The sequence below is a fragment of the Agelaius phoeniceus genome, chromosome 3 (genome assembly GCF_051311805.1).
Source record: "Agelaius phoeniceus isolate bAgePho1 chromosome 3, bAgePho1.hap1, whole genome shotgun sequence".
Classification (NCBI taxonomy): Eukaryota; Metazoa; Chordata; class Aves; order Passeriformes; family Icteridae; genus Agelaius; species Agelaius phoeniceus.
Genome location: NC_135267.1, coordinates 86197441 through 86222526, shown reverse-complemented (window position 1 = coordinate 86222526; position 25086 = coordinate 86197441). Strand labels below are relative to the sequence as shown.

The window sequence follows — 25086 nt, the reverse complement described above, 5'->3', positions numbered from 1 at the left end:
ATTAATTTTGTAACTTGCTATGACAAAGATCTTACAGTTTAGTAGACAGCTCAGCAGGTATTCATAAGCTGTTAAAAACAATAAAACAATATAATAATATATTATACCTTATTACCTTTCTGATAAGGGATTTATTTTATTTTATTTAAAACAAAAACAGTTTAGCATTGCAGAACATTTTCATTTTGCTTTTTTAGCTAAGCCATATTATTCTAGAACAGGGTGTATAAAAGTTTTAGTTAGGATAAGGTATTTTGTAAATTTAAATAAATTTTTAAATATGAGTTAGTTACTAATAATTCAAAACCAATTTAATTTGAGCTATTTAACTGTTTCACGGAAGTTCTACTACTTCAGGTCAACTGAAATTTGTTTCACTTCTATTTCTTTTGTAAAGATCAAAAAAGTGGATCTTTGAAGGTATAAGGAGCTGCTTCATGTAATATTACACTAGTTGTGCTAGGAGATCAACCAAATTTATGAACCAATTTTCAACCAACTTTATAAAATCTGAAACAGTATTAGACATATATTAGTAATGAGTTCTTTAGCAATTTTTAGAGAACTCATGTAACTGGTAAAATACCCCTCATCTGCAGGGCATAAATTTGCAGCTGGTGAAACTCAAGGGAAAATATGTTCTCCTTGGGACAACTTCTTACAAAGTTATCTGTTACTTGGTGTCCTGTGTGCTTCATCTGAAGCTTGTACAACAAACTATTATTGCTGACAGAATATCTGACAAGGTGGATCTCTAGAGATTTTTGTCTTCATGAAATACTGAGAGCTCAATGGTTTAAAATCTAGTTTCTGTGTCTTGCTAATTTTTAGTTTTTTCTTTTTAAATCATCCTGATTTCTGTGGAAAGTTTACTGTTGGGCTTTCTTTTGCTTCCCAGCAGGGATAGTACTGGAATTAGTACTGTCTGTCTTGTGCAAGGCCAGGAGTTGGACTTTATCATCCTAGGGGTTCCCTTCTAATTCAGAATATTCTGTGATTCTCTGTTCTATGAATTGTCAAGCTTTTTTCCCTCCAGTAACTCAACTGTCTAAGATAAATGGAAATGGAGGCATTTGGAGTACTTTGTCTATTTGTGGGCTCTTCCGTATAAGATACTGACTTCCTGGAGTGAGTTCAGCAGGACACCAAGATGAAGGCTTGAGCACGTGAGAACTTGCTGTTTTAAGATGAGCAGGCTTAGAAGGGAGAATTTGTTGCTCTCCTCACCTATTCAGTGGAAGAATGTGGAGAATACAGGGACAGAGTTCTCTTGCAGCTGTGTGCTGAGAGTGCAAAGAGCACTAGACACAAGCAAGATAAATTAATAATAAATATTAGGAAAACAATTTACAGTGGGGGAGTTGAACTTGGGAAGAGTTTGGCCAGAGAGGTGTGCAGAAATTTGCCAGCCAAGATCTTAAGGATCTGGGATTGCCCAGACATGTCCATATCTCTCTTACTCTGAGATTGTTCTTGTTTTTTGTAGAGATATTTTCCTTTGTAGCATCTTTGTCTAACAATTGCTGGCCACTAAACTGTGTCTTTCTCCTGGGATACATGAATAATGAGATATATGAGAAAGAGGTGTTTTAACACCTGTACAGACATGAACAGACCTGTACAACATGATTGCTTCTTGTTGAACAATTTTTTAAGCTACTCTGTTAATTTTAACAATCTGTGTGAAGTTCTGATCTATTGGATATTCTTAACAGAACCAAATGGAAGCTAACAGGTGTTTTACACCTCTCGTTCAGAGGTGTTAACAGCTGAATCTTAGCTGTATAAGTGCTAGGGGGAGGCTATCCAAACTGCCTCTGCAAATAAGATGCTATCCAGACTTAAAAGAATTAAAGGCATACCATTCTGTACGATAATGGAGCTCTATTTTTGAGGTAATATTTCTTTGTTGGGTATCTTCAGAAACTAAAAAGTAGCGTTGTGTATTAGTTAGAAATATATGTTAGCAATGATGAGAGCCTCTAAGTTCTGAAGGCAGAGAGAACTGTCAGAAGTCAGTAACTTCTGTATACAAACTGCTCAAACTCTAAAATTTTGGGGCCTAGTTTGGTCAAGTACACATGTGTTACTAATAGTAATGTTGCTAAAAACACATTGTATTTATGTGGGTTTTGAGTATTACACATCTGATTGGTGTGAATGTGAAAGCTGGTTGTGCAATTGACATTTAAAGACTCAGCCTTACCTTTCCAAGGTATTAACAGCTACCTAACATTTTAAGGATTTTTAAACAATATAGCTTTAAGTACATACTCTTTTAAGTCATCAGGAAAATTAAAAATACCAACAAAGACATTAATGTTCAATAAAAAATGCTTGTGTAGAACTCTATAAGAGCAACTCCTCTGTAGAAATCAAAGTGAAAGGATGTTAAGTGCTGACATGGTGCTGTTGAAAGGCCTGTGAATGTTGCAGACTGGTTCCTTAGGAGAAGGAAAATATTCTGAAACATATATTCAGTGACTTGCAGTCCTACAAGTGAAATATCTACTTTATTCTAAGCATTAGAGTAACGGATACAATAGTGAATTAGCTGTAACTTTTATGTTATAGTTTGGGTTTGCTTTCTTTTAACAGCAAACTATAAGGTAAACATAACTGATAAGCAAGAGGAAGACAGATTCTGTCAGTGGCTTTTTTATTTTTCATGAGGTAATTTTGGAGTGTGTAAGGAAGTAATGGCAGGCTCAGTGATGGATCATAAAGTACTGAAAGGGTCAGAAACGAAGAACAACTTCAGTTGTGAAATCGTCATAAAGTTTAAATGGTCATAAAATAAATCTGTTTTTTTCAAGTGAGGAGTTTGAATTTGCATTTTTGATCTAGTAATTGTTTTTCATTTTTCTTTATTGATTTGGCAATCGAAGTACCATTGTATCACTGGTGATGATTTACTTTTATTCTATGAGGAAGGAATACAAATGATAATTTTTATGACAGAGTCAAAAGTCTCCATTTCATTGTTTTAGGCATAGTAGTCTCATCTAATGACTGTAGATTGTGAGTGTGTGGATGTTTTAAATCATTCTGAGAATACATCTTAACTGTGAGACTTCCTTTTCAAAGCTAGTTTGAAAATAGGAATCTGGGTAAGAACAGTTTTCTTTTCAGCACAACTGAAAATCCAGAAGTTGGTGTAAAATTTAATACCTAAAATTTGTCAACTTGTATTCTAACCAGTGTTTTTTGACAATCCATAGGTCTTATTCCTACTACATCGAGGTGTCCATGGATGAGTTGGACTGGATTCGGGTTATCGATCACTCTAAATACCTCTGTCGGTCCTGGCAGAACCTGTATTTTCCTGCCCGTGTCTGCAGGTTAGTTCATCAGTGTTACATACAATGTCTGACACTAAAGAATGTAGGCAACAGAATAACTTGCTGGATTTTGCTACTTCATTATGTATTTCTGAAAATGTGTTATAGCTCAGCTTTTATCAGCTATGCTAAAAAAATAGTGTATCTTAGTTTATATAGTTTTATAATAGATTATATTATCCTTTTCTAATATTAATGTAGTTGATACAATGCAGGTATCCAGTTTGAAAACTATGGTTTTTCCATATCTACCTATCTCTTTCTCCTTTTTTTTTTTTTTTTTTTTTTTTGAGTCATACCTACCTTTTTTGCAGCTGATGCTGGGTTTTTTTCACTCAGTAGTAAACATGATTCCTTGACTGTCTAAATGTTTATAATGCACTTAGATACCTACTATAGAACTTGAAAATGTATTTTTATGTACTATGTATTTTCTACTGATGCACTGTTTGAAATAGTTGTAAAAGGGGAAAGGTAGGACTGAGGAGCTTTGAGGGATGCCTCCAGTGTGCTCTTTTGGGTGCCAGAATATAGGAAGGATATTAAACCATTAGAGAGGGTCCTAAGGAGAGCAGAGAAGATGGTGAAGGGCCTTAAGGAGAAGCCATATGAGGAGCAGCTGAGGGCACTTGGTCTGTTCAGCCTGGAGAAGAGGAGAATGAGAGGAGATCCCACTGTAGTTACACCTTCCTTGTGAGGGGAAGAGGAGGGACAGGCACTGATTTCTTCTCTGTGGTGCCCGGCGACAGCACCCAAGGGAATGACTTGGAGTTGTGTCAGGGGAGGGTTCGGTTGGATATTAGATAAATGTTCCTCACCCAGAGGGTGGTTGGGCAGTGGAACAGGCTTCCCAGGGAAGTGGTCACAGCACAGCCTGACAGAGTTCAAGAAGTGTTTGGACAATACTCTTGGGCACAAGGTGTCACTCCTGGGGATGGTGCTGTCCATGACAGGGATTTTGGTGATCCTTATGGGTCCCTTCAGCATATTCTGAGATTCTGCCATTGTGTCAAAATGAATAAATGGGTTTAAGTGTTGTTAAAGTGATGTTTTTTAAACCGTAAATGTTTTTTTTTAACTATAGGTATTGGGAATTCTGCAAGAAGCTGATAGTCACATTGAAGCAGTCTTATTCAAAAACTGAATTGAGCTACTTGATAGGGAGGATACAACCTGTAGATACCAAAGATGCTGTCATCAGTAGGTTTGGGTCATAGACGCTGAGAGGAAATGACCTGCATTGTAATAATTATACTGTAGACATAAACTTTTTAATTGGCACGGCAACTCTTGGAATCTCCATGGAGAGAAGTGCTTTCTTTTTCCCAAAGAAGTCCTGTTCTTTTCTATAAATCTCTGTTCCTCACTATTATACCCACAAAATGGTTGGAAATTTCTTGGAGATGCAGCTTATTTGAAGAGTGGAAGAGCTAAAGATAAAGCCATGTAGCAGCCTAAGGTTATGAGCACTTATTGTTAAGGAGCAGTAACCTTAAGGCAAAATACGAATTCTCAGCTGAGTCACCATAATAATTAAATATAGTTTAGATAAGATTTTCTGTAATCTTTATTTACACCAGAGAATTGAAGCCTCCATTGAGGAGTTCAACATTAAGAACTTTTTATTTAATTATATTAATATAAATAGTTAGGTATTACTTGAAGGTTGAATCTCCTTTGATTGGGAATTTTGATCAAATTCCCTCCAGGAGAGAGGCTTTGAGCAGGGGAGGCTGTGTACACATAGATAGTGTTAGAGACTTACTTGTCTGTCTTTTCATCAATAATCTGTTCAGAATGAAGTAAGCAAGGACTACTAAACTTTTCTTTTGTCTCCAATTTCAGTGTTTTGTGATAATGTATTTAAAGTAGTTCTGTTTACTTAAACTTGTTTTAGTGTCTCAAGTCCCAGTGCCAAAATTTTCCTGTTAACGGATAACAGTACAGAGGAATGGAAGCGTTATGTTCTGTCTTCTTGCCATTAGTTTTGGCATTTTACTCTTTTTGTCTTACTAATGCAGGTAATATTTTTGGAAGCAACCACTTAGGGAACCATGCTGCAATTTTTTAGAAGTTTTGAATGCATTTTTAGTAGATAATCATGGACTGAATGCCTTACCAGGAAGGTCTTCAACTAGGTGGTAGTTTGGGGTTTTTTTTATTTTAAAAAATTATTTTAGCTCAAAGTGCTTTATGAGGTCACTGTTTAAGATGTCATTTTGAAGTGCAACAAATAATTGAAAAGTAGAATTATTGGCTGGGTTTTTTTTATTTGCATGCCTTTTGCCAAAGTGAGGGAGTAGAACACGTACAGTTGACTGATACACTAGAGCAATTCTTCATAGATTATAAACAGGATATGAGCCCTGCAACATTAGGCAGGGTTAGTTGCCTTTTTGAGTTACCTTTCACATAAATATTAGTTGTAAAAGGTGAGAGCTGTCAACATCTGAACTGATTTGTTCATCTAAGTTTTAAGAAGCTACTCAAACATTTCTGTGGGCATAAAAATTAATGGAGTGTGTCTTTTATTTGCATGTGTACAGGTTGGGGTATTTGTCTTTTTGAAAACTTGTGACTTTTCTCTTAAGCAAATCTATCCATATTCCCTTTTTAAACAAATCTATCCATATTCAATTCTACAATCAATGCCTTTTTCACACAAGCTGGATGAAAAATGCAACCTTCTAGCCATTGGTCGTTAAATAAATAATTTATACAACAGTGAATTAAAACCAATTCAGCCTCCTTATTAATGAATCATTTGCCATGTGTGCCATAGTCTCTATCATGATTTGATTTTTTTGATATATGGAGCGTTATGAAATATTTACAGTAGTGTTGGAGTTAGGGGCATTGTTGTGCTTCCCATGAAAGATGATTTGTATTTGGCAACATGCATATCAAACCATCCAAACTCATTAGGCAAAGTCAAGTAATGTGATAAGACTATTTACACTCTTGGCTTCTTCCTGTTGCTTACATGCTCCAGTCTGTCTTAATGTGTTCAGAGTAATTTTTGCAGCCATAACCTCTGTCAGATTAATAAGTGAAAAAAAGTGCAAGAGCAATAACCGAAGACTGAAATTCTAAAATAAAAAGATGAGAAGATTGTGCTTTCTCACACACATCAGATCATTTGTATTATTTGTAGGATGCAATTCCTGGTTTAGATAAACAAGCTAATTTGTACAAAGATTACTTGTTCAGTGTCAAAGCTCAGTATAGCAAGTAACACGGTGTTGCTGTATTTAGAGGGGTTTTAGTAGAAGAAAATACTGAGTAAAACATATGGGGGTTTTATTGATGTGATTGTTTTAGACTTTCAATTTTTGCTTTAAATCCTTCTAGAATACATTATTCTACCATCTTTGAAAATTGAACAATCACATACTATGCAGAAAAAGCAAATAAGAGAGTGGGATTACAGGGTTGTTCCTCCCCTTTTTTTTTTCAATACAGTAGTGCAATTTTTTAAAATTTCTTTTGGTCCTGTTTTCTTTGTTTACGCTTTCATATCAACTTTCATGTAAAGCTGAAAACTCTTTAGAGGGAAGACAGGACACAGAAAATGTTCCTGTGGAAGTTAGGAACAAGTGTCAGGTTCATAGTTATTCCATATTCCTCTTGTAGCAGTGAATGTTAAAAATGCTAAAGGTCTTTGAGCAGGTAATGCTGTTTTCTGTCTTACCCTTCCCGCTTTTTTCATCCTTTCATTTTTGTTTTGTAACTTCATCTTTTTACTTCATCCTTGACCACAATATTTGAAGAACTGCATGAAAAGAATTACAAGAAAATGAAAAATTTTGAGGTTTCATAATAAGGCAGATGTAGCCACAAGGTGTCACTACAATAAAAGTTTAAAAGACTTAATTTCTTTCTGTTTACACTTCTTTGATGAAAGTGTTTTTCCTACTGTGTGCTTTTTTTGTGTATTAAACTTCCCAGATTTACAAAATCATTCTGGTTTGCTCTTTATGCTATAGAGGGAGCAAGTACAGAGTTAGTACATAAAATCAGAAGGAAACCTTCAATTCATTTTCCATCTTTAGTTTGACATTGGATGATTCTGTGTTTTGATTCGGGAAGTATTTCCCTGACCAGACCAATTTATAGTCTGAAATCAATGCTATTTTGTCAGTAATACCAACAATCAAAAAATATATTGAAATAGTAAAGAGATCAATTTTTGTCTGTATTTGCTATTACTGCCTTAGCTCTTTTTGTGGTGATAATAGTGTGATTTATCAAAAGGAAATAGTATGAACAATTGGTCCTAAAGTATGTTTCTATTAAGAGAACTGGTAGATGCCTGTAAAAGCATGCTGTAAACGTGGGAAATCATTTAAGCATATTGTTTTTCCTGTTTTTCACATCTGCTTTAAACTGAAAAATCTTGAGGTTTGCTAGTATTAATGTGTTGAATTAATAGTGATATAAGGGCTCCATGTTTCCCTTAAAGCACCTGGCTGCTATAGAAAGTGTGGCATTAGAATTATTTTTACTTTAGAAGGTGTATTTGTATTTTATATGTATTTATTAGTGCAGAAAAAATTACTTGCCTTCCCTTTTATTAAGCATTGATGATACTGGGTGGATTTTTTGTTTAGTGCTTCAACAGTTTTTGCTACTAATGATTAAACTATTTGTAATCCTCTGCCTGAGTGAAGACAAATTAAATTGTAGACTGTGTCTTCTGAACATTGAAAAAATACAAGAAGAGTAAATTTTTCAGTACTAAGGTGGTTCTAAACTCAGACACGTTAGTAGTTGTGAACAATTGTTTTGTATGTAATGATATGCGAGGAGATGTGATTTTCAGATGTAGGCTAGACAAAACATTTTTCTTTGATTCTGGCCTTAATCAGGCAGCCTCACGTAACTGCGATAACTTCTACTGGTGGTGCTGCAGTAATTTTATTTTTCTTTGTCTTTTGGAGAGTCATTGAAATTAGCTACTGATTAAGCAGCAGTGTCTCACTCTCAGCCTTACCAGTAGGTCTCTGACAATGGATAATTGTTATCTGTTATGGATAGCCATTTTGCAGTTTTCCTGAGCTTGGTGGAATCTTAGTGCATAGTAACTTACCAAAAGACATTCCAGGTACAGTTTGATTTAAGAAGATGTTGAAACAAGTGAGGAGTCAACTTCTGAGGAAGATGCAGTTGAAGTATAGTCCAACATACTTGAAATGAACTGAGGGGAAAGCAGTGTCTGCAGATTTAATTTAGTACTGGGAGTGTTTTTTATGTGTTGTTTCCCAGTAGGGAATGGTGGTGTTCAGAAGAAGCTCGGAGACCTCCAAAAGAATATTCTGAACATTGTTTTAACTTAAAATGAAGCCCTACTGCATCACTGAGCTAACTAGAAAACATAGACTAAGAGTTGCTGTAAGAGCTTGGTAAGGCCTTCTGTCAGTCTGAAAAGTATGTGAAAATTTTTTCATCAGTAAGTCCTTAGTATCCTTATAAAAGGACTTCCTGCAAATGGAGTGATTAAACTTGCGTAGCTGAAACCATCTTTACTTTAGTTACTGTAGTACTGAGAACTACAAATAGTTGCACAGGCAACATGTTGATTAGTTATTTTATTTGTACTGTTCTTTGGGAAGTGTTGGCTCTTGTGTAGATATTTTATTTGTAACTGTGCAGATATGCTGGTGTTTGTGAGTTTACGAAGAAATCCCAACCTTGCTGCATAATTCAGATTAGCTTTTCTTTATTTCTGGATACTGAAATTTTAAAATCTTTTCCTGAATCTAATACTGTAAGTGATACAGCAATAATGTAACTTCCAGAAACAAGTAAAAATTATCTTGATTTGCATTACAGAAGCGTGGTAATAAATAGTAAAAGCAATTTTGAAATGTTACTGCAAGCCTTTGAGGCTTTTCACTGACATTATTTTCAAAAATCAATTTTCATTGCAGGCAGTTTTCTTTTTTGTTTTGGGGCTGGGGAGTAGAGCTCATTGTTCTTTCTTGTAAGATGTGATCATATTTACGAGTCTTTATTGGCATGTTTCCAATACTTTGCCTTTTAACTGTGAAATAGGAGGAAATGGTTTCCTGTAGTCTCCATTTTAGTGAATAGCTGCTGCTTGTTTTTCTGTCTATCAGTGTTTAAGCATCCTTTTTTCTCTTCCAGTGGGTTTTCATTCTGATGTTTTTTTCTGTTCCTAAGAAAAGGTGATAGTCTGAGATTTTTCAAACAATGTAGATCATCTACACGGGATCAAGAAAGCTATTGCCTCATCTGGGTTGGAGTGTTTATTGATTTAAAAGATCTTTTTCTTCATTTCAGGTTATGTATACTTTTGATCTTAAGCTTACATTTCTAAATTCATCTCCAAATGTGCTCCTAGTGATACAAAAGCTCATTTCTCTACAGGAATAATCAATAGTATTTTTCATGAAGAACTTTATCAAAGCAGCTTTTTTATTCTCAGATTCCTTCTCCTGTCTGTCATAGCAATTTCAATTATCTTAACCTAAAGAGCCCAACTCAGCTTTGAGGAAAAGTAAAAAAGCTAGTGTGTATTTAAGCTGTTGATGACAACCTGCCAGACAACTTATCAGCTGAAAATGGGTATTTGTCTGAAAAAGTGTCTGTAGAGGGTCAATATAACTTGGATAGAAATACTTGAGAAATAGGGAGAGCCTGCCAATCCAGTTTGTTGGACATGAATTATAAAAAAAAGTGTAATGTATTATTTTTTTTTGCTTTATGGTTTGGAAGAAACAATTAACTTTTTAAGAGACCTAGATTACATATTTCTCACGCTTGACATAATAATAACTAGGTTTTTTGTAGTATGGTTAGAATTTCTTTAGTCTGAATTTTGAGGTATTCATTTTGAGTTTCTTAAACTCTAAATTGTCTTGAGTTCTGTTTTCAATGTTTCACCTCATAAATGAGATCTGATGTAGGTGAAAATTATCAGTAATTATTCAGCTTGACAGTGATGCGTAAAGATACACCTAAATGCTGAATTTTCAAATTGTTGATGATAATTCTACAGCAAGCTGTATTTTAAAAGTAATGTTGCAGAAGACAAGTGTGTTTAAAAGGCATTTTGAGCACTTATTTTCTTTAAACTCTCTTCTGTGTTTTCTGTTGCACTCCAAGAGATGGAATTAACTGTGAAAACTTGCCATACATGTTTACAAAGACAGGCTTTTCCAGGAGGAAATCATGTTTTGGCAAATTTGTAAGAATTCTGGTTTATTTCACTTCTTTGATCCGTGATGGCTGTCTGTTGAAGTTGTTTGATGCCGCTGTGTAAAGCTTTTCTCTGTTTCCCATTTCTTAGCAGATAACGGGCACAGTTTGCCCATGTGTATCTGAAACGCTGTACCACACCTAAAACTGCACATTATGAGTATTCAGATTGTTTGCATGAACCAAGTAAAGCACTTCTGTGGATTTACTTCTCAGTGTCTAAATTTATAAAGTCACCTGTCAGCCAACATTAGGCCAATCTTAGCTGTGGAATAATTTGGATGATAAAAGTTTTACAGTAAAGCAGATTTGTCTGTGATTAAACTTGATTCTTTGTTCACAAACCTCAAGTTATCTTCTGTGCAGCAGAAAGGTAAGAGTATGAGTAGAAAAGCCCTAAAGTAAACTATTCTTCAGTGTCTTTTTTCTTTGCAAAAGAAGTTCATGCAACTTGTCTGGAAGTTAAAATTCTTGGGCTTCACCTGTATTTGCTCTTTCTCATCTCAGTTTCATTTGGGAGGATGGGGCTGATGGTTCCATTTGGTGCAGCTTTAAATGGTTTTTAAAAGGAATATTCACTCTTTAATATGAAAGAAGATAGGATACAAACAGTTGAAAATGAAAAATCAAACTGAACAAATTATGTGCTATAGAGAATCAAATCTGTAGATAGTAAGACATGAACCTGTGTATAAGTCTCTTCAACTGTCAGAAGTGAGACAAGGAAAGAAAACAATGGAAGAGGTATATTACTCAGAAAAAATACAATGTTTGGGAAAAACTCTGCAAGTGAAAAATATTTTGAGAGGTTTTTTTATGGTAGGGTTAATGATAGGAAAACCACATGGGATTTATGATTTTTAGGCTGCTACTGTACTGGAAGCAGTTATTATTTGTAATGTCTTCTAAAAGAAAGAAAAAATAGTTTTTCTAAAACACCAGATTCTGCATTTGGGTTTTGATTTTCACCACAAAGTGACTTTAACAGCTTTATACTTTCAAGCTTGTTTTTCATTTGTAAGACTAGGACAAATTTTTCTATACTTCACTGCAGGTGTAATAAAGATCTTGGAAATTTTAGGTACTGCAAGTAACATCTTTAGTGATCAATAAAGTAGTAATTCCATTACTTTTCTTCATACCATTGTCTTTCTCGTTTGTATTGGAGAATAACAGCTGTGATGGAAGGTGTATTAAGTATTGATCTCTAAATCTGTGTTCTGTTCAATTAAATTACCCTGTCTCTATTAATGGCAAATTGCAAAGGTGACTAATCAAGCTGCATTTTCATTACATTAACAGTGTAGGTGCCCTGTTGAGCCGGGTCAGTGGGCACCTTGCTGTGTGTCCAGTCTCTGACCCGGAGAGCAGGAGGTGCTGGTCAGGGAGAGGCTGTGAGCACAGACTCCCGTGTGTTCATCCTCGTACTCTTCTGATCCTGCTCATACCTATTCAGAGATAGCTTGGCCATTCATTTATCTAAGATCCCTCTCTTGACTGGGGTGCTGTCAACTGCTTGCAGGTTGTAGTGGCAGCACTTTCCAAAAGCTCATTAACCACTGGATAAAAAAAGTCGTTTTATCTATTTAGACAATCCTTTTGCTACTTTGTTCTTTCTAATTCCAGTATTGTGGGATCTGGTGCATGAAAACGTTGCATTCACTTGTTTGACTCTTACTAAGCCTTTGTGAACGTCAGGTGTAGACTCTTCAACCACTGCTCTTTGGTTCCATCTATTCAGTTGCTTTGATGATTTTTGGTGGTGTTGGCTGTACCATCTGTGACTCTGGTATGTGCTCCTTGAGGTGTGGACACCAGAACTGTATGTGCACATTTGAGGTTTGGGTGCAGCAAACTGTAACAGAGTGACAGAACAGCACTGCTTTGTTCTCAGCAACCTTCACAATGATGTGCAGTATTTCACTGACCCCACCCTGCTATCTGACTACCCAGAGTTTCTTTCCTCATCTGCAGACTTGGAGGCTGCACTAACAAGAACTTAGGCTTATTAGCTCCCAGGCTACTTAAAAACAAGATTAAAGATTTCACTACTTCTGTTCTTGATATTTGACAGTACTTAGTAAATGAAAACATTTTTGGCTTTCACTCAGTTACAAGTAACTGCATGAGCCACATGAGAATTCCCGTTCGGTTCAATTTTTAAAAGTAAGATTTGGTAGTATTTCTTTGAATTTGATGTACTGTTTGCAAAGATTAATACCCTTATATACTTTAGAAGCTAAAATCAAATGGAGGGAGATGGATTTTTCTGCTTGGTTGCTTAGTTGGTTTGGTTTCTTTTTTGGGGTTTGTTTGTTTATTTTCTCCAAAATTTTTCCTCTAAAAAATTTCCTCTATCCAGGGAATTTTTTAAAGTCTCTTTTGGGGGGAGAGGATAAAAATCCAATTTTGTTTTTTTTAAGTTCATGACTAGAACTCTAGTCTTAAAAATTAGTGAGACATTCTGAAGTTAAAGTAATTTTTTTCTTTGATGTTCTCCTGTGAAGATTTGAAAGGGGAACTTTTTCATTTGTTTTGCAGTTTACCTTAAAGTTATTTGATTGTTTGGATGTATAAGATTTGTATTGGAGTATTTTATACTCATTTTCTATATGATCTAAAATTACGTATTCATTTTCCCATTAACTGATCAGGCACCTCTGCTCTTTTTATACCACCAAAATTTGGAAAATAGAGTTTAAAAATAACTTCAGTTAAGAAAGCAATAGCTGAAAAGAGTAATGCCTTACTGTTTCTGTAACAAGCTTTTTAGACTAGAAATTATGGGTTTAAGTGTCACATATTTGGACTTGTGAAAAATTTAAGAGTAAATTATGAGTATGTAGTATTGAAGCATACAATCAATCTTAACTGTGCCTTAGGCTGATTTTGTATAGCAGTTGTATTCCCTCAGTGCATAGCACTAAGTTTTTTATCTGTTAAACTTTCTTCTAATTTCTATTGAGCTTGGCTTTTTGGAATTGCTATTATTATTTTTATTGTATATTGGTAGCTAGACAATTTAATTATTTTTTTCAGTTTTGCTAATGATGCTAATGTTTTATTGGGGTTTATTTTTCTTTTTTTTACAAGAGAATTCTTGATTTTGACTTAACAGCTAGGAAAACTGAATCTGTGTGAAACACTATATATATGCATAGACACTCTTCCCATTCAGATATTATTTCATCCCATCTTTTTTAAAGGAATGATTTAATGTATATTAAGATGAAAACTGATTTTAAAACTTCGATAGATCAAAATAGGGTGAAGGGCTAGAAGACATTATTGCTGATGATTCCAGCTTGCAGTAAATTATAAAGCACATGTAACAGCTGTAAAGAGAGATTACTTCCTGTGTCATATTTCATCTTGCCTTCATAGGTAAGTGTGTAAATGAAAGGGAAACAAATTGTTTCAATATAGCAAATCTATATTATTTCTTTGGAGTGAAAATGAATGAAATTGAAATAGTTTACTCTTGGGTGAAACTAGAGACTATAAATGTCTTTTATTCTCTTGGTGTGGATTGACATAATGCGGATTAGTAGTAAGAGAATGTTCCTCATATCATCAGCAGTTGTCAGACATGTTCACGAGTATTGAATTATAGTAAAGTAAAAGGGGTTCACTGTACTCACAGGTAATTTACACAGAAGAGTGTGCAATTCATCTTTTTAACAGAAGCTACTGTTCGCTGCTAGAAGATTTATTTTTTCAGACTCCCTAATCTTTCTTTACTCTTTGTATTATGGAAACTTCTTAGTTACCTATGCTGTGCCTGCACCATCTATGCATCACCTGATTTCTACGAGGATAACTCAAGGCTCTTTACCATCCTCTGTCATGTGGGCATGTGTTGGCACCATCACATCTGGCACCTAAGTGGTTTCCCCCATAGGTCTCTGGAAGTAAATATAATAATGCTTGAGGTCAGCAGGATATTTAGAATACTTTTTTCTGCAACATTTTAACAAAATTTTTGGGCTTCTTGAACTAAGGAACAGTTTCTAAGTTGGAATTCTCAAAAGATGTATATTAGATACAATATTAGTTTGTGTCTAAAATTAATTTTAAAAGGCATTTAGCAACTGGGGAGTTGACTGAACATTTTATTCTGTCCTCTAAGCTCATTTAGTAGAGATTACTTTCAAAAGTTATTGCTGAAGAATCCTCCAGATCACAGGCTAAGGAAAATTGTGTTAAGTAGTGCATGGAATGTAAACTGTCTGCTCAGATTGGCCCATTTCCTGTATTAACTTTGGCAAATACAGGACCTCAGTTAAAAATGTGTGTTTTTGGGATGATTCTGTGATAAATTTTTTATTGACGGTGTGGCATGTAAGAGGAAGTAGAATCACAGAGTCATTTAGGTTGAAAAAGACCTCTTAGATGGAGTCCAACCATTAATCCAGCACTGCCAAGTCCACCACACAATTGCCACATCCACACGTGTCTTCTAAGTTCAGGGATGGTAACTCGCCCACTTTGCTGGACTGCCTGTTTAAACCACTGTTCTAGAACTGTTCTTGAGCAACTTCTTGTTTTTGGAGGACTCAATTTATAATATTTTTTTTTAATTAACTGATTTCCAGATAGATCTTCTCTATCTACTCTGTTTGAAATGACGTGATACTTTTTCTCATATTGTACTGTGAATAACCAGTGTTAGAGCTGTTCAAAAACAAACTATGAAACTGACTTACTGGCTACATTTGACAAAAACATTGCCGGGGGAAAGATATATCTATGCACTGAAGAACATCTATTATCCCATTTTATTTTAAGGTAAGCTCAGTGGTACATTATTTAAAATTGCCGTTTTGGTGAAATTCATAATCTAATCTTCATTATGTAGCTTTATGGCTTACATTGTATATAACTGCTGTGATGCAGTGTTAAAAGTTGAATATATTTGTTCTCTAAGTCTTTACCTAAAATGGAAATGTTTCAGTATGAAAATGTTACAGTCGTTATTAATTTCTTAAGTGCATGTGGGAGGAATGGCTATTGATCTAACAGATTTAATAGTTCATGTTCAAAATCTATGGAATAGAATTAATATTTTGCATCTGAGTAACTGCCGAGTGTAATCCTTCAGGCAGAATTCTGAAAGCAGCGGTAAAACTGGAAAATTACCTTCTTTTCTTTTTCAGGCATAACTGCACTTGAATATCTTTGTTCATCTTAGCTTCTAGTGAATTATGAACATAATTCATTCAAATAAGGAGCTAAAATATGTATTATTTCATTCAGGTAAGAATTGGTTTAGCTATTAAAATTAGAAACTGTGTGCAGTTACCATGGAAATTAGTTGAAGTAGTTGAAGTACTTTAAAGAAAACAGAGGTCACCAGTGGAGTCACAAACAATGTATGGAGAGTGCTTTTGTACGAGGTGCATAGGATCACGCTGATAGAAAGGGACTGAGCTTTTTAGCCATCTCTGCAGTTTTTTCCTATTTCTAGTGGTCTTTTTAAAGGAGAGAAGAGTTGTTTCTGGGTTCCTCTGAACATCTTTTGGTTTGCTTCCTTTCACAGTTTGCTCCTTCTCCTTCTGACTTCTGGCTTTCAGAATCCATCATTGTTGCTTCAGACATTGGATAGAAGAAATGTCTTCACAGTACTATGGAGCTTTCCTACCCACCTAGTCTTTTAAGGAGAATTTTTATGTTGACCTTGTAGTTAATCTTGATTTGTGGGTCAGGAAAATCATGTGCTCATATGTTGGTTCTTAGTTATCTATAAGCTCTAGCCCAGTTAATACAGTAGTTTCATGAAATGTGGCTAAAATACTCTTAAATTGAGTGAGCAAAAGTTCCACTAGGATGGAATAGACTAATGTGTCTGATCTTAATGTTGCACAACTTGAAAGAGAAGATATATATATATATAGAAATTAGCATTACTCATGGGGTTACATTTTTTTGTGGTTTATTTTCTTGTGCAGGATATTTTAGGTGTTCATATGTGGTGCTTTAGAGTGAACTTATTCCATAATAATTATAGGCAAATATTTTCAACATTCCACTTCAGATTTATTAGATCTGGAAGATAAAATGGGTATAAAATAAAGTAGCAGACACCTATATGAAGAATAAAAATGGAGAATTCTTATCCAGATATTCTGAAATACACCTGTGCTTTTCACAAGGCTTGGAAGTACAGGGAATATGTGGTCTTAAAAATAAAGTTAAAATTTTTCTTCTTTGTTGAATTATGGCCGCGCCTCAGTGTTAGAGGAAGTGTTATTCATAGTTACTGTAACATTAGATCTTTAATGAAGAATACTTTATTCCAGGCTCACTGTAATAATTTTTGTGGCCTGTTCTCTAGAATACAGTTTCTCACAATTTCCAAAAGAACAAATGGAACAAGTGCTTGTTATCTGGGATGCTAGAAGATGCATTTCTTTTTTACTCTGCTTTCCTCTTTACACCACTCTCTGTTGAGCAAGTTAAATGCAGCAGTTCACTTGCACATTAACAATGTCTTGATGCTAACATTCTTCCTCTATTGCTTTGGAGATCCTTGTAGTTAAAAAACCTGTTAATTCCTTATTTAATCCTTTAAATTCTTTTCCAGGCAAGGGCTAAATTGTAAGTGGTTTATTCTGGTTGAAAGAAGCAGGTGTTAAGACAGCTGGTTTCTTGGCCTAGTGACTAGCACACAGCTGCCATATGCTGTGCTATCACTGCTTCGTCTTCCTTCAGAAGGCCTTGTTGGAATGGTTCCTGCTGGTCTGCCTCTGCCCTGAGCTCAAGGTTAGCACTGAGGCAGGGATTTTTGATGCTGACTCTCACTTTCCTCTTGAAGAGAAAAACATCTGGTGCTCTGCTTTAACCTCATATGCTTAAACTGGAAGGTGGGACTCCAGAGTGTGTGGGAAACTCTGCCAGCCTCTTGCAGAAAGAAAAACAATTAGCTAAATTAGATGTAGACAGGAGATCCAAGAATCAAGCTTGAAACTTCCTTTGCTTTATTTCCTCACTCTATAGTGGTAGGAGATAAAAAAAGTCATCAGATTTTTTGCATCATTAGGTATCTTCCACTGGCTGTGGATGCTTGAGAGCAGGATGGTATCTAGTCTGTGAGTGAAGAATAGTTCTTGTTCGTAATGCACGGTAATTAAATAGGAAAACACACTCTTGGATTAAACATGCTCTCCACCCATAGCACAGTGCCCTAGTGACTCTCTGCAGGCCAGTCATCAGTAAAGTGGAAAAATGCTGATCTGATCAGTACCTGGAGCAGGCTGAGCCTTTGTTTTACTGAGCTGCTCTTTTCCTTTTTTCTGCTGTTTCTGGTAGGGTTTCTCTATTTTTTTTATATCAATCTTTTTTCTTCTGTGTTTTTGATGCTCTAAATTCTCTGCTGAGGTAGTGCCAGATAGCTTTAAAGCTATCTCACATTTGTGCCTTTTCTTTGTTTTAGTTTACCTGGCATGGCTTCATTCCTTAAACATATTCTTACCTGTAGATAGATGTGGTAAAGACAACAGGAGCTCATCATTAATTTCTCTCATTAAAACTGAGACCTGGGTCATACAGCAGGAAGAAGGGAGGGAAGAATAAGGAGTAAAAGTTTCATACTTGATGTGGGAAAGGCCTTAATTCCTCACTGGAATCAGCTGGTTTTATTCTGGCAGCATCTTTCTGTCCTGAACTGGGAGGATCCTTCAAAAAATTTGGACAGCTAGGTGAATGCTAGCATTCACCATAATACAACAGCTTGTAAGTAGTGTGTTAATTTAAGGTAAAATGGATCGAATGGTTTCAACAGAATTAGAAGGAATATTTTGTTGATTTGAAAATGATGGGATAGTTGTGCTAGATGAGATGTGGAACTGTTTCAGTAAATTAAATGGCTTATATATGGCAGGCAATAAAGATTATTTGTAAAGTTTCTTTGTGTCTATTTGGATAATATAATTGGATTAAAACAGAAATACAGGATAATAAAGTAACTGCCAATGTCACTGTTTGATTCTCAGGAGTTTCCATCAGAAAATCAGCCTGATAACCACTGTGTTTAAAGGGAAAAAATGCTGCACTGGTTTTTTTCTTGATCCAGATTTTGTAGCTCTTAAAATAAAAAAAAAACAAACTATTTCATCCTATTTGAAGTCAGCTGGCATTCTCCAGCTTTAAACATACAGTATAAGCCTGATAGGGAGATTACATAAACTCTTAAGAACTCTGTAGCTTGTGAGTCTCAGAAGAACCTGGGCAGAAGACAAGAATAGGAGGATAAGCTTTTAAAGTAAAGAAAACCTTTTAAACTGAGGATATGAGGGAAAGGGCAAAGCAAGCTAAATGCGGAAGGTACGATTAGGAGCAAGTGTCATGTGGAAACCACAGAAGTATGGCCATGAAAGACAAGCCTGGAGAATGCTGAACAAACTTAGGGAATTTATCATTTGGCCTAGAAAGTATATTTGCTCCTAATAACTATTGTTTTAAACCTTTGAAACTGCTTCAAATAGTCTATAGCTGTATCTAAAAATTAATGGACTAAATAGTCCCAATGCCTATTCTTTAGTCATGTAGAGTCCTTCTACATTTTGGCCGTGTTCATCCTATAAAACTCCATTCAGCTTTCAGAATGTATTGAGTGTCCTCATTGCCCTTGGGTGGAATAGCTTCTGGCCCATGTGGATCCTCACTGAAGTAGTGCTTGAGAAGGGACTGCCAGTTGGGCTGGGCTGGAATTGTGCCAGGGACAGGCCTACTGCATTAGCAGTGTGGGCACTATACTGCTTCCATTTTCAGATGACCTCAAAAACAGTTAGTGTAGCCAGAATAATCTCGAGACTGGATTCTGGGAGAGGTTTTCTTGTGCTTTTGTGCAGAATGACTGCTGTGTAGAATAGGGGAAAAGCTTGAAGGTAGCAGGCCTAAAATGGGGCTATCAGTCTAGTGAGGGCATAGTTCTGGTTTGCTTGAGCAGACTTTTACAGAGTGTGGAACCTCTTTGCACAAGGTTCAACTCATTAAATAATTAATTTGGAGAACTTTGCTTGGCATTTCTCTGATGAATGAAAAGCATCTCAGTGTAAGCTGATCTATGACACAATAGATATATGTGTGAGCTGTACAGAAATTTTGGTTTCTGTTATGATACCGAGTGAAGTAATAAAGTATGTCGCTGATAATTGCTTTAGGTTTTGTAGAGTGCATTGCTTTTTTTTTTTAATACAGGTTATCTAAAAAATTCCTTTAGTTGTATCATCCTTTTGAAAATGCGGAAAATAAAACTAAATTATATTGGTTTATCTGTTTTTGTTTACAGAACAAACTAAAATTGCAAACTTTTATTTTTCATGCTTAAAGGATTTGGATACTGTATATAAAGTAGATTCTATGAACATTAGTTGCTGGATTTTTAATAGAATGCAAGATGTGTAAGAGAGGGAAGAAAAATATGTATTCAGCAATTGCCAAATCCAAGATCACTTTGTTTCTGTGGCATGTAGGGAACAAGAAGTGCAATGTCAGTTACTCATATAGAATGTTTATCCTCTGGCTCAAGATGAGATTTATTATTTTAAAGTCTTTTGTGTTTTGATCTTTTATGGCATTTTGTTAATACCAAGTTGTCTAGCAGCTCTGGACTGCTTTTAGGATGATGGAATGAATGATGAACCTGCAGAGATGGAATACCCTCTCAGGGGGATGCTGAAGCATAAGACTTCCTACCTCTACAGAATGAGAAACCTTGAGGTAGCATATTTCAGTGGTAGAGTTAATATTCAGTTAAATACAAGAGGAAGAGGAGCAACAGTGCAAGGGAGGAGTGAGAAATTAAGTGGTATCTTTTTAGAAGTCTGCCTTATTGCTGCCTCCATTGCTCCTTTGGGATTTTTTTTTATCGAGTGAAAGAAAAACAGCAAGCTCTTCTTGAAAAACCCAAGATGAAATTACTGCCATAAATTTTTATTTTTTTCCTAGTGTAAAAGCTTTATTTAGTTGGGGAGGGTTTATTACCAGTGTTTTCCTGGCATGGCTAAGTTCAATTAATTTCAGATGACAAGCTCCAGGGTTTTCTTCCTCTCCTCCCTCACAGCCCCCACATCCCAATGTGTGGAAAGTACAATTTGTTATTGGTTTGCCTTGGGCTCTGGAGACCTCATTAGGAGCCCAAAAAGGGGTTTCTGTCTCTGCTGTTGGACACTTTTCTGTTGTCTGCTGAGCTGAGGCCATTTGCATTCTCATATGGAAAGGAATACAAGGACCAGATGATGAAAACTCTTATGTTTTATATTGCTTGTCGGTTATTAAAAATGGTGATAAGAGATTAAAAAATGCTGTTCTTTAGGCTCTAGTGCTATACTAAACTTTGCAATGCAGAAGCAGTTCAGCTCTGAGAAAAGAATGTAAAAAACCTCAACTTTTTGTTGTGACAGTTCATATGCAGAATGTCCATTTGTTTGATGGTAAGGAAAGATGTCAACAAAACACTACATTTAGTCACAGTTCTAAGGCACCGTGCTAACTTTTCAAATTCATATTCCTATGAAAATTCTTTAAGACTACCTCTGGAAAGAAGAGACTGGGCTTTTTAGTCTGCACAGTAGTTCAAGACATTGTTTTGGAGCAGAATGCATATAAGAACTGTCATATAAATTCAGTGTATTTTCATAGCAAAAGTCAGCGTGCCTGTGAGAAACTATTTATTCTGTCCTTACAGTAATTTCAAGGTTTAACATGAAACGTGCACAGTCAGATCTTCCTTTGACTAGGAAACGAAATTTTGTGTTTTATGTATTTAAGCCCATGTAGGGTACTGAATTTTAATTTAAAGTATTCTTACTGATATAAAATAAATTAGGAGTTCAAGAAAACTGATTTTCTTATATAAGCAGTGGTTCTTATACTATTTTTCTCAGGTGTTGTATCATTATAAAATAATGTGTAGCAAACATCGAATTGATTTTGGCTTTAGTGTTTTCACAGTATTTGGTAGTGTTTTCAATGGCTGTATAAAGCACCTATACACACATGCACACACACATTTATGCATGAAGACATAAATGCATGAAGACATATATATGCATGAAGACATAAAAACCTATTTAAGCAGAATACTAAGACTACTTTCAGGAAGATTAAATTCTGTTCCTTTATAAATGTAATGAATAGTTGTTTTAATTGTACATTGTATGCTGGTGTAATACTCAGTTTATGTGGGGAATGCAACATTTAAAATTCAAAATGTTACATTAAAATTAGATCAAACTGGGAGTATTAAAAATCTAGCTAGCTAGATACCACATGTAATAATATTTTAAAACAATAATACAAGATTTTTTATAATAAAAGATTTCTTAAAAGTCTTCTTTCTATCAAGACAGCTATGCATATAAGAACTAGAATTTGTTAGTTAAATAAAGTAAGAAATTCAGAATAAAGTCCTGATAAATTTCCTTTCCTAAATTATCAGTTCTGGAAACAACCACAGTCTCCATGGTTATGTACTCCTTAAAATTAAGTCAAAGACCAAAAATGCTTCAGAAAGTCTTTTAATCTAGAATAAGTGTTTGACACCCTAAAATAGGAATATTTTTCTGTAAAGTTTGAAAAAGGGAATAACATGGATTTATATGGTCTTAAAAAGCCCTCTTGCTCTTTTTTTTTTTTTTATTTTAGGTAGGATCCTCCAGCATTTAGTCTTTACTGTGTTCAAAATGAAAACTAAATGGTGCAAACTGTTCTAGCAGATACTTGATAGTGGGAAAAATTCTTTACGGGAATGCAGTTCATGTTTTAAACTTGCATGATGGCAACAATCAGTGCTTTATCCTATTGTGGAATTAAGTTTTTCTATTAGGTTCCAAGAATTCTGCAGTTTTTAAGCCATCAATATATTTATGATACAACCTTTAAAGGAGTAAGCTGTACTTCCAAAGCTTTTCTGAGCTATGACTTCAAACAGAGATCCTGCTGTGCTCAGCAGAATCATTTTGAACACCAGGTAGAGATTGGTATGGGCAAAGGCTGGTTTTGTATCTGTGGTGTTTTCCAGAAGTTGTGAAACTGTGATGCTATTGTACCAGAAAGACCTGTTTATTGCCAGGGTAGCTTTTCAGAACAACAAATATCCACCTTTACCTTCACTAAATAGATTTAGAAAAACCCAGCAGACCCTGGTAATAAAATCAAGGAAAGTGTTCCAAGGAGTGTTGAGAGACCTCGTATTCTCAACAGAAGCAGCTTAGTTCTGGATAATGTAAAGACCTTGAAATAATAATAATAAGAAGAAGAAGAAGAAGAAGTAGAAGTTAAGAAAAATTCTGGTTTATTAGGAGTTTTTTATCTAGTCTCTGGGTCATACCTCAGCTGGTAAGAGGTATCAGAAGTCAATAATGCTTCAGAGCTTGTATGTGTAAATTTTAGGCATACAAAGAAACTGATCCATATGAAGGCTTTCCAGTGGGCTGTGTATTCCTCCAGCACTAGGTGGTTCCTTAGATAAAAGCATTTTGGCTTGCTTTCTTGAAGCCAGTTCAATATTTAGGTACATAAGTTCTTTTTGCCTGCCGGAGCCTTTTGAATCCCCGGTCCTTGAGTTTACTTTGATCAGAGCCTGCTCAGCTCGCTGTCAGCAGTTGGAATACACTGTTTGCTCCTGCCTGGGGAGCTTGTCTAGGGATGTGTCACACCAACCAATGGATCCCTAGTTGTCTCTTTGGAGGTTTGGGCTGAAATGTATTTCAGTAATTAAAATGTTTTAAACTCTCTTTATTGTGTAAAAGTCTTGTCTAGAAAGCATAATTTTGCATGTGATACTTAACGCTTAAAAATGAGACATTTAAATAACAAGAAATGAACAAATGTAGTAAATTGCCGTGGCTCCTAGCCTCTGACTATAATTCTAATTCTTACATTTTGTTAAAAAAAAACAACACAAACCTGTCTTCAGGGTTTTATTGTTATTTTAAATTTCTTTTTTGACAAAGTATATTTTAAGTCAGATGCTCATAATATTTGTATCTTTAACAATGACTTTTAATACAATTGAACTTCACTTTTAATGTTTAAAAATTTATATAGACAGTTATTAACAGAATATTTACAATTTTGTCATAATAAGGAATTAGCATAATATTTGTATCTTAACAATGACTTTTAATACAATTGAACTTCACTTTTAATGTTTAAAAATTGTTATAGACAGTTATTAACAGAATATTTACAATTTTGTCATAATAAGGAATTAGCCAGTCTTACCTGTGCTTGTTCTATTGCTAGAATTAAGTTAGTATTTTATTAATCTGCCAGAAAGAATGCCATTTCACCAAAAGGTATAAAATGGGAGTTTAGGAACCAGCATGTCCTGAGCAGTTAAATAATAAGGTACAGCTTTTCCATTTCACAGCTGAGTTTCAGATTTATTTTTTTAATGAACATGGAAATAAGTTGATCTGCATTTGAAAAGTAATGTAAAGGGGTTTTTTTTCTTAGTTCACAAATACAAAAGGAAATCTGCACTGTCTAGCACAAGGATCCCAGTGAAAATTTGCTTTTCACTGGGAGAGAGGTAGGGAGTGAGCTTATTGAAAGACCAGTAAATTCCTCTGCACTTCTTGCAGAAACCAACCTTGTATCTTTGTTCCAAGGTGATGGATGAGTGAATTTGGGATGACATATGCAAAGATAATAATAATCTAAAAATAAAATAACTTACTTTAAAAATATAACAGAAAATATTACCTATTATGTCTTTTTTTGGTGCAGATTAATGGAGGTAGGTGATATTTGTCATTATATGTGTTAGCTACAATTTATAATGTACAAAATACAATTTGGCTACATGTGTGGGTATCCAAATCTTCATTTGTAACCTACTGAATAATAGGCCTCTTGGAAATATACTTTAGAAAGAAGTATACATGCAGACTGTAGAAGCTGCTTTCCAGCAGTTCAGAATGATCTGTCCTTACGGGCTCTGCTTGAAGACAGAGAACATCAGTGGAGAGTTATGCAAATGCTTTGTTCTGTTGTTCATGGAATATCCTGCCTAGATATAAATTAAAAGGCATGATTTAGGGAAAGATGAAATGTTATTAGATTTAGCATTGATGATCTTCACAAAGATTGTATTTGAAGCACTACCATGAGAAAAGTTGCATGTGAGAGATTGTAGTTTAAAAAAACCCCAAAACCCCACAAAACTAAAACAAAAACTAAAACTTAAAACTAAAACCAACACAAAATCAAGCACTTTTCCCAAACTCCAAAGAAACATAGGGTAGGCATTAAGTAATGCAAAATCGTGTTATGACATAAATTCTTCAATCAGAATTGTTCCAGTTGATTTGAACACTTCTTGCCACTAGAGTGTGCTATGCAATAACTAAAATCTTTGCAGGAAAAAAATCTCCAATTGCGTCTTTCCTTCTTCACACTGAGCAGATAAATTATTGATATTCTTCGAATGGAAAATTAATTTACACTTAACATGCAGGCTTTAACTGTAGAAAATTGTTTGAGTGACAGTAATGGTTTCATTGCAAGTTATTTAAAC

The 25086-nt window shown here is 35.0% G+C and overlaps 1 protein-coding gene across 2 annotated transcripts in view; it reads left to right on the top strand.

The window, feature by feature from the left end:
* Positions 1–25086, top strand: part of BTBD9 (BTB domain containing 9) — a 114745-nt gene that overhangs the window by 12665 nt on the left and 76994 nt on the right. For both annotated transcript variants that reach the window (XM_054629705.2, XM_077175805.1), the window contains exon 7: positions 3222–3341. In XM_054629705.2, coding sequence (XP_054485680.1) covers positions 3222–3341 — 120 coding nt within the window. The remainder of the gene's footprint in view (positions 1–3221; positions 3342–25086) is intronic.